The following is a 9,785-nucleotide window of genomic DNA, read 5'->3' on the forward strand; positions in this document are numbered from 1 at the left end:
GTTCTGAGTAACTAGTGAGTAACTTCTGATTTATTTTTTAAATCAGAGCACGAACGTCAAATAAAATAAAAATGAAATAAAATCTGAATGTGCTGAATCATATCCCTTCATCTAAAACAATAAATACAATCTTTATGAAATTAAATCTTTGTAAAATAAAAAAAGAAGACAAATTCAGCTCCAGGAAATGGTCTTATACTATATTGTTTTCCACTCGTTAAACAGCACAGTACTGTAAACTCATCAGGCAGATTACAAAAACAGGAACAAGGCCGCAGTGCATATACAAAGTCTACACACCCCTGTTCAAATGCCAGGTTTTTGTGTTGTAAAAGAGGTTTGACCATGATAAATAATTGTAAAGCTTTTTCCACCATTAATGTGGCCTAGAACTTGTACAACTCAACTGATTTATTTTTGTATCTTTTTGACAGGGGAGGGGAAAATAAACAACTGAAATAAACTTGAATGTAATTGACTTGGACTTGATGTTTAACCTGCTTTCTTGGCCAGGTCATCGTTGAAAATGAGATGTTCTGTTTTAACTGGTATTTTACCTGGTTAAATAAAGTTTCAATAAAATCAAAATAAATCTGGTCCCACAAGGATGCACTCTCTCTTATAACTAGCATGTGGCTGTGTTCACAAGTAACAGATCCCATTCAAACACGTTCAACGGGTGTTAAACATATTTGAACACAAAATGTATGGTAAATACTCTACGTATTGTCGTGTCTGTGTCTTCGATAAATGCAATGCCTTTAAGAGGCGGGGGCCTGGCGGATTGGCTTGCGGTGTGGGCGAGTCTGCAAGAGTGTCTGAGAGTGAGCTGTGGCTGCCAGCAGCTCATGCGCGAGTGTGCTCATTGTGTGTTCGACTCTTCACCCGGCACTCAATAAATGTCTGAAATGTGAAACGGTGACTGTGGCTCTCCTTTCCCACATGCAAGGGCATTACAGTAAGAATACCATGAAAACCCCATAAAAGACGACTGCTTAAAAATCAGCAATACAGCGGGGTTACGAACGATGAACCTCGATATTAGCAGGGTAACGCTGAATTGCTAAAGGCACCCCTGCTTACTGGAAATAATAAATAAAACATCACTGGAAACAGTCATTTCACAAACACGACAAGGCCAGAAAAGTTCAATAAGCAGTATAAAGTTGCCACAGCAATATATTTGACAAGAAACACCGTACGTAAAAGTTTCATGACAAGAACATTTGACAACTTTAGAAAACATCTCCTGTAATATGTATGCACATCAATATTAGACACGTCGTTACGATATAGTGAACAGTAGTAAAATGTTTCTACTTGATTTGAAGTACATGCGTGCGCGCTGGTTATGCCATTGTGACATATTGTGTGACTACTCAGGAAACGCATCCAAAATGAGACAGGCGCTAATACAAATGCAAAAATGACATAAACATGGATTCAGCCAGAGAAACTGGTTGAGTAAAATCACGAGATGTAGCCTAAGTTGGGAAAAGACCATTTCTAAATGGGCAAGTTCCAAAAGTCAGCTGGGATGGTGATACGGAGTGGATGGCTAGCTGAAAAGTGCGTCCTAACTAAGCCTTGTTGCATGAACTGATGAAGCCTGCTCGGATGAGAGGCGAAACATCTTCTAAGACAAACACAACAGTCCAGATGCGACGGATTCAATGACCCGGATGAATGACAATATTCACAGACATATTTAAGTGCTTCAACGATGACGTCACCGCTTATTTACATGAAGACAGAGCGCATTACGATTCGCTGTTCACGCGACGAAAATGTACTTCTGATCAGTTTGGCAAAGGAATATTCGACCCTTATGAAACCGAACGAAATTCTACTCAGATTCGGCGTGTTTATTCCGACTGAGGTGTGTATATGAAGGATTTCCATTTGGTTTGGGCTTCTAAACCGATTATAATCAGAATAGAAGGCTCCCCGTAAACCTCCCTAATATTGCTTCATATGACAACCTGGATAAGTGAAATGTTCCATTTAAAAAAAAAAAAAAAAGTCCTAAATTATAGATATGAAACTGTTCAAAAGTACATTTTCTTTTGTGTTTAAAAGTGTACCTATGAGTCTAACCTTTTTCCAAAAACAACTGTAATTTCATTATACCTTTTCTCCTAGTAATGGATTAAGCTACATCAATTTTTGCAATGAAATGATATAATCTAGTCCCATGCAATTCGTCACTCCCCAACACTGCTGTACGGTTTACAGTATGTACATTCAGAGCTAAAAATAAGAAATGTTAGGCCAAGACAAATTGCCAGTTTGTCAAGAGGATTTTTAGACCTCTGATAACAGAGACAACAGACGTAGCCGGATTGAACTTTAATGTGTTCGCATCACCTTTCTTACATTTGTCCCGAAAAACATAAATGCAGCCGTTACAACTGGCCACTTTCCACAGCGATGGCACGCAACTCCACGCTTCGGGGAAACGCAGGCGAGTGAAGCTCTCCAGCAAAGGATTGTAGCAAACCAGCGAGTCTCCTTCCGCTACTATGAAAATGACGTCCATGTGGACCGCGGCGTGCATGCATCCGGCGAACGGCAGCATGTACTGTTTCATCTGACAATTCTGTGACGCCGTGTCGAAACACTGAATGAGGCGCGACGGCTTAGTGAAAAAGTCCATGTCGTTCTCCTCGCCGCCGAGCAAGTAGATGGTACCACCCAAGTTGACACCTGCGGCCCCCGAGACCGCCGTGTCCAGCTGGCTAGTCTCCGTCCACACGTTGTCTTTTACCGTGTAGAAGATGACGGCGTTCGAGAGCGTGTCCTGCAGAGTCTTCCCGCCGAGAGAGTAGATGGCATCCTCGCTGGAAACTGACACCATGGTGTGGTGGAGGCGGTCCCTGGGCAGTGGCGCGCAGCGCTCCCAGTCCATGGTGTGCATGTTGCACTTCCACATGCGCCGGGGGATGGAGCCGCCCACCACGTAAAGGTCACCTCTGTGCTTACAAGCGGCGGTGATCTGGTGGCATAGGCTGTTCTGGCCACTAACGCTGATGGCGTCGTCCTCGTCGCAGTGAAGTGACACGGCGAGGGAGTGAGTCCTTGTGTCCTCTTTACCGATCAGATAAATGTGGACATTCTCACCGATTTCCTGTGGCCGGAGAAAGAAAAGGACTCAGGAACAGCTTATTCTGCCTTGCAATGTTAAACGTCTGCAGCTAAACAACCAATAGAAACTTTATACAACGCCACGTTTATAACAAGTACCTCCATTTGCTATCAGAACAGTGTTTTATAGAACACGTTCTACTTTCTACCACAGGAAGACTTCCCCCTATTCACGTTGTACCGGAGATGAACAAAGTCCCACAAGTCGATCAAGACCGTTACTTTGATGTAATAGTAAGCAGGGGCCGAAATGAACTTTTTGACACAATAGCCAAGTTGGCCTGTAGATGAAAAAAAAATCCACCGGCTCAAGCATATTTTTTACTGGCTAACATATTAAATCATTTTACAAAGGGCTGCACAATATATCGAAAAAATGTCGTCCTTGCGATCATGGCACTTGCAATACGTGTATAATATGTGTTTGGATTTGCTTAGTAGAACTGCTGATTTTTGTATTATGACATTATTTTAATGTTTTTTAGCTTGTACTGTTGAACCTGTAGAATCTAATAATAATGTACGTAATAAAAGTTACTTGTGGCGCGTTTTTAAGAAATATGCCAAAATTGTACCTTGAGATTTTCTTGGAGGATACAAGCAAACTCCTCTCGCTCCACCTTGTTGTGATTTATCCACGACTCAATAGTTACAGTTGGATTCTGGGAGCTTGGAACACCATCTAGGGGGGGGAGAAACAATGCTTTCATGGTACAACAATCATTTAAACATGTTGTCTCTTTCTTTCTTTACAAGATCAGGATTTTTGGGACCGATCACCGAGCTAAAAAAAACCAAAACAATAACCAATCACCGATCCGATCACAAGGTGGAGCAATGTGTCTATTTAAATGACTAATTTACTGTATATAATTGTGTACTATATACTGGGTATCTTCAAAAATATTCTCGTCAAGTCATGTATTCTAATCAATCAGGTCAAACCAACATGACAACATGACAGAAATAATGGGTGCTAACTTACTGTAATTAAATTACGTCTCACACACACCGAAAAGTTCAGAGCATGATTCGACAGAACGCTGGCATTTTTATGTACAACCGTTAGTGCTAGCACTAGCTTGCTAGGCTACATATAATTGTGTTGCCTGCTTGCAAATCGGTATCATATTAAAAGTACGTGAACATACCTCAAGCTTTCCTTGAACGAACGTCTTCTCCCGAGCACCGGTGACCACCACCGCCACACGTTTTCCCCCATTTTGTTCTTTTTTTGACCAACACAATACACGCACGATCGACTGTTGCAGCAGAATTAATTCTGAAGTCTACAAAGCTATTTTGTCTGGCAATTTACAGAAAAATGCATCCGAACTAACCGGGAGAAGCGTCGTCATGCAACAAGACAATGACCCAAAACACACCGCCTACACAACAAAGGACTTCCCCAGGAGGGAAAAGTGGAAGGTCTTAGACTGGCCAAGTCTATCACCAGACCTTAACCCAATAGAGCATGCATGTTGGCTCCTGAAGAGGAAACAAACGAGAACTGAACGAGGCTGCAGTAAAGGCCTGGAAAAGCATTTCAAATGAGGAAGTCTGGTGAAGTCAATGGGTCGCAGGCTTGATGCAGTTATTGCAAGTAAGGGTTATGCCACCAAATATTAAATGTTATTCATATTAAGTTAATTGAATAATGTCTGTTCCAAGACGTTTGCTCACTTGAAAAGTGGGTGGCTTCAAACAAAAGGCGGTCTGACATGAGTTGTTGAAGCCATCTAGATGTAAATACCATGAAATAAAAGCTGGAATTCTGAACTTTTGTCTCATACTGCTCTGAAACCCATTTGTCTTCAGTATGCAACAAAAACAAAGGAATTGACCTTGCCGTTGCTAAACCTTTGGAGCGGACTGTACAATATGCATGGTCAAGCCGTATATCCCCAAAAAAGTGTGCGATCAAATCATGTATCATGTGCTACCAGTGCAAGAGTTGGTGTCGAGCCCTGGTACTACCTTTGATAATGTCTAAGAGCAGACAGAGCGGCAGGTTGAGGAATTCCTCTGTCAGATGAAGTTGGGCCAAGTGGATTTTAGCACAGTGTTTGGCAGACGTGTACAACTCCTGGTCACTGTGCCTGTCTGCAAGCCACATCACCTGGACATCATCATAAATCCAAAGCGTCATCATAACTCATAACAACACACACGGGAAACGTGGGTAGATAAAAACCAACTCACCTGTAGACAATTCTTGACCTCCACGGTCCGCGAGAGAAAGCGAGAACATTCCTCAAAGAGAGACGTTAAGTGGTACATATCTGCCATCTCGTAGGTGTCCTGCAGCTCCTCCACCCTCAATTTAATGGTGCCATGGTAGATATAGTCAACCAGCAGCTGGAAGACAGCGGCGCTTACATCCTTCAGTTCAATACAGCGGTTACGGGACTCTTTCAGGTTGGAGGTGAACATGGAGCGGAAGAAACTGCTCTGCGCCGACAGCACGAGTCGGTGTAGGTGGAACTCCTTGCCATCCACTGTAATCGTGACGTCGGCAAACAAGCCATCTTCCAGGCACAGGTCCATGATACTTTTCACCACCCGGCTGGAGTGGGAGCGGTCGGTGAAGGTGTAGCCCTGGAAGTAGTTCTCCTCTCCTCCGACACTGAGGTCCCCCACCTCACTGGACTCCATTACGCCTGGCTGGACGGGAGAAAACATTTAATAACAACAACAACAGACATTTACTATTAGCAACAACATTCCCATCTTCAATTGCATGTATTAGGTAATTTTGTAAAGGATCTGTGCACATAACATACGCTAAAACAGTGAATGCGAAACACAGGAATAATACTGAGACCAAAGCAGAATGTGGCAGAGGCTCCAAATATAACGCGATGAGCTGACTTGTACATTTGATGGAAAACGGCATAATGTTATCAAAACGAACACAATGTAAGTAGTACTATGAACTACACAATAAACAATAAAATGTACATACTATGTGACATGCCGGTGATGAATAGGACCAGCTATGCTAACGTAAATTGCTAAATGCTTGCGTGAGCGCATGTTAGCACAGAAAATAACTCATCCGTAAGTTCACGTGACTATTTAAAAAAAATAATTTTAACAACATAATAACAGAGTACTAGTATTAATACAGGACAATTACCTTTACCCACTTTAGCATTAAAAAGCAGCGACACTGTTCACCGGAAGTAAATAGACTGCGACAGTCACATGATCATCGTCTTCTTCTGCTATGGGTTTCCGGATGACCTAAAATAAAGTCCTGCCTCCCAGAGGCCAGAATTATATTGCATGAATGGTCACGATTCAATCCATCGTAAATTTGCGTCCATTTTGCGTGTATGTTATTTATTTATTTATGTATGTATTTATTAATTCGAACAAATAATAATAAAGAGAAATAAAATCAAATACACATAAATACAATACAAACAGATAAAGTCAATACAAATACAACCAACGGTACAATGTGATAGGTACTTTACATCACAGCATAAGATGAATGAAAGGTTCATAACATGCTAAAAACAGGTGCAGCGATCATGTAAAGTTTCAAATCATCACTAGACTCTTCCCAGCATTAGATTAATATCATGATGCACACCATACGCTGAACATACATGCAACATCTGTTGGAAACCTGCACTACTGGAAGTGATGAGACTTGCTAAAACATTTCCAGTCATGCACCTTTTGCAGATCCTCAAATCTTTGGCTAAATAACATCTGTTGGAAACCTGCACTACTGGAAGTGATGAGACTTGCTAAAACATTTCCAGTCATGACCTTTTGCAGATCCTCAAATGTTTGGCTAAATCATACATACACAGATTCAAAGGAAATTGGGACAAAATTTCCCCTTGCCTGACTTCATTACTAACACCAAATGGGCTTGATAATTATACTGTCTATATATATATATATATATATATATATATATATATATATTTTTTTTTTGGTTTGTTTGTTTGTTTGTTTTTTTGCACAATGAAAAGTCAAAGATGGTTACCCCCATCCACTACCACGTTTACTTCAGCAGGATTTTGACGTCTTTGGATAAGAAAAAGTAGGATCCGAAATATTTCTGTTCCACATCATGGCCATCTGGCTTTGGATTCCTTTTTCCAGGGAGAAAAAAATGCGTGGTATTCTGACAGAGTTGCCTCTGCCTCAACTCACAAGTGGACAAGCGAGAACGGGAGAAGGATGCAGTAGTGCCATGTTGGAAATAAAGAATGAAGATGAAACTCCAATTAATAATTTGGCGGCTGGTCATCATGTGGATGTGGTTCGAACAAGCGCTTCAGGGTAAGTCGGAGCAAGTGAGAGCGGTGACGGGGACTGAATCTTGTTGCATACTAAGACTAAGTTGACAAATATGCCATGAAACTGACCAAGGAATATGTTTACCGTGCATAGCAGCCTCAATTATCAGTGTTTGAGTGTGACGGGTCTAATAAGACACAAAAATGTGAAGTGCAAAGATTTATGCCTGTGCCTAAGTTCAAGGTTTAAAACATGTATTTGTTTGAAATAAATATCTAACTGTTTTGTGTTTTCTGCTTTAGAAGCGCCTGCAGGTAAAAGTCCAACTGCCCCGACAGTTGTTGATGCAAACCTGATGTTTGAGGTACAGTTGCCATGCTACAATTCAGTGAATATAAATTATGAGAGTCTCTGGTTCCATTTAAGTCCAGTTGTTTCTTCATCCCTTCTTGCAGTTTTTGCTGGGCGGGGTGGAACTCAACAAGGACAACAACATTGTCCTCCTTGATGAGGAGATGGCATCGATGAGGCTGGGGCGGGCCTTCCTCTCTCAGATCAATGACCACATTCCCAGAAGTCTGAGTTCCATGGAGCAGATGGTGGACATGCTGAAGAGTTGGAGGAAACAACAGCTGACTCAGGATCAGTTTGAGAGCCTGGTCTTAAGCACAGTGCTCTCGGCACACCAGGCCGGGAACCAGCGCAGACCCGAGGACCAGGAGGCCTGGGGTGGAGTGCTCTTACAGCTTGCAAATGTCACAGTGCGTGACCTACGTGGAAGTTATTTCTTCTATTATACATAAAACATATACATGCGCAATAAATAAACAATTCATTTTGATGCAATAGACTTGGCTCTTATCACCGGGGAGTAACTCATTGCATGTAACTTGATTGCGTCATTTGATTCCAAAATTTAGGGAATTGTATTCGATCACATTTCTGGGAGAAAATGTGTGGTTCAATTACAGTTGTTTTTGGAAATTTCCATGACCAAATTTGTTACATTGGAAAAACGTTAACACTGTTAATGCTAACGTTGTTAAACGCCGTTGTAACGCGTGCAGAATGTGTCTTGGCATTGTCTTGCTGAAATAAGCAGGGATGTCCCTGAAAAATACATTTCTTGGATGGCAGCATATGTTGCTCCAAAACCTGCATGTACCTTTCAGCATTTATAGTTCCTTCACAGAGAAGCTACCCATGCCATGGGCACTAACACACCGCCATACCATCACAGATCCAGCATTTGATCTTTGCGCAGATAACAATCCGGATCGCCCTTTTCCTCTTTGGCCCCGAGGACACGACGTACATGATTTCCAGTGCTCGGACTCACCCAATAAAACCCCAATCACTATTCATATTGACAGTACGCAATGATAACTAGATTACAATTGCAGCATCCGGTGGCCCTCATACTGGTCGTTGGAGACTTCAGTCATGTTCTTCTCTCTCGTCTACTGACAACTTCACACAACATGGAGAATGCGTAATGAGAGGGAGTAAAACTCTGGACCTCCCGTTCACCAATGTGAAGGGAGTATACGGTTCTTCTTCTCTCCCTACTCTGGGGAACACAACTGAGACCACCAACAGTTATTATTATTATTATTATTATTATTATTATTATTATCTTAGAGCGGCAGGGGTAACTGAGTGTCTTGCGTTCACAGTTTATTTGAGCTGAGGCATTTTTTTTTGTTTGGAGGTATTTAGTTGTACACATGCGTTTTTGTAATGATATATATATATATATATATATATATATACAGATGAAATCCATCCATTTATTTATAGTGTTTGTCCTCCAAGGGTTGCAGGTGAGTGCCAACCTATCTCGGCTGACTTCGGGCAGGAGGCGGGGTGCACCGTGGACTGGTCTCCAGTCAATCGCAGGGGACATTTTGACAAACAGCCACGCACACTAACATTCACAACGACAGTACAGTGTATCCAGAAAGTATTAACAGTCCTTCATTTATTCCTTATATATTTTTTTAGAACATGGGAGATGCCAGGGTCTCCTGAAAACCCCCCACATGCAAACTCTGGGTGGAGCTAAGAATCGAACCCCAAACCTCAGATCTCGGCGGCAGATGTGCTAACCACTTGCGCTTCGTGCTGTCTGCTGCAATGATCCAAAACGAAAAAGAAAAAAATATACATATTTACCAACAAAGGAGAAATATGATGAGAAGTTAAGGGGGTCATGAGGTCACACTAAAAAAAACAGCTGCTCCCACCACAGAAGCCAGCGATTATGAGGCGATATCGACGGCTGCAAGCCTGCTGGCTAATGAATTCTGATATCGATCCATCCGGCAACCATGCCTTTTGACAATGACCCTCCCACGTCGGCCCTCTTTCTCTCGCAA

At 41.9% G+C, this 9,785-nt stretch overlaps 2 protein-coding genes across 6 annotated transcripts; one reads left to right on the plus strand and one right to left on the minus strand.

The window, feature by feature from the left end:
* Window positions 1–179: 179 nt before the first annotated feature.
* Window positions 180–6,361, minus strand: kbtbd4 (kelch repeat and BTB (POZ) domain containing 4). Of its 5 annotated transcripts, none has more exons than XM_061676098.1 (5): window positions 6,294–6,361; window positions 5,347–5,808; window positions 5,122–5,263; window positions 3,720–3,826; window positions 180–3,127 (listed from the first exon to the last, which is right to left on the minus strand). In XM_061676098.1, exons 2-5 carry the CDS (start codon window positions 5,797–5,799, stop codon window positions 2,267–2,269), a joined length of 1,563 nt encoding a protein of 520 aa, XP_061532082.1. In that variant the 5' UTR covers window positions 5,800–5,808; window positions 6,294–6,361; the 3' UTR covers window positions 180–2,266. The 5 variants fall into 5 exon arrangements, with proteins under 5 accessions (XP_061532082.1, XP_061532081.1, XP_061532085.1 ...); XM_061676097.1 differs by having other exon boundaries at window positions 6,284–6,355; XM_061676101.1 differs by having other exon boundaries at window positions 5,347–5,804; window positions 6,294–6,335.
* A 951-nt stretch (window positions 6,362–7,312) lies between these two features.
* LOC133403009 (protein FAM180B) lies at window positions 7,313–8,365 on the plus strand. The gene is made up of 3 exons (XM_061677448.1): window positions 7,313–7,449; window positions 7,710–7,771; window positions 7,863–8,365. The coding sequence occupies exons 1-3, from the start codon at window positions 7,377–7,379 to the stop codon at window positions 8,208–8,210; spliced, it is 483 nt and encodes a 160-aa protein (XP_061533432.1). The 5' UTR covers window positions 7,313–7,376; the 3' UTR covers window positions 8,211–8,365.
* The last annotated feature ends 1,420 nt before the right edge of the window (window positions 8,366–9,785 follow it).

Source organism: Phycodurus eques, chromosome 5 (assembly GCF_024500275.1).
Source record: "Phycodurus eques isolate BA_2022a chromosome 5, UOR_Pequ_1.1, whole genome shotgun sequence".
Taxonomy (NCBI): domain Eukaryota; kingdom Metazoa; phylum Chordata; class Actinopteri; order Syngnathiformes; family Syngnathidae; genus Phycodurus; species Phycodurus eques.

Bases quoted from the DNA above. Each gene is read 5' to 3' on its own strand.
- kbtbd4 (XM_061676097.1), bottom strand. The intron at 5,264-5,346 runs GTGAGTTGGTTT...GATGATGTCCAG, and splicing joins AGGTCAAGAATTGTCTACAG to GTGATGTGGCTTGCAGACAG. The intron at 3,827-5,121 runs GTAGTACCAGGG...TCCCCCCCCTAG, and splicing joins GCTCTTAGACATTATCAAAG to ATGGTGTTCCAAGCTCCCAG.
- LOC133403009 (XM_061677448.1), top strand. From the start codon at position 7,377: ATGAAGATGAAACTCCAATTAATAATTTGGCGGCTGGTCATCATGTGG. The intron at 7,450-7,709 runs GTAAGTCGGAGC...TTTCTGCTTTAG, and splicing joins GTTCGAACAAGCGCTTCAGG to AAGCGCCTGCAGGTAAAAGT. The intron at 7,772-7,862 runs GTACAGTTGCCA...CCCTTCTTGCAG, and splicing joins ATGCAAACCTGATGTTTGAG to TTTTTGCTGGGCGGGGTGGA.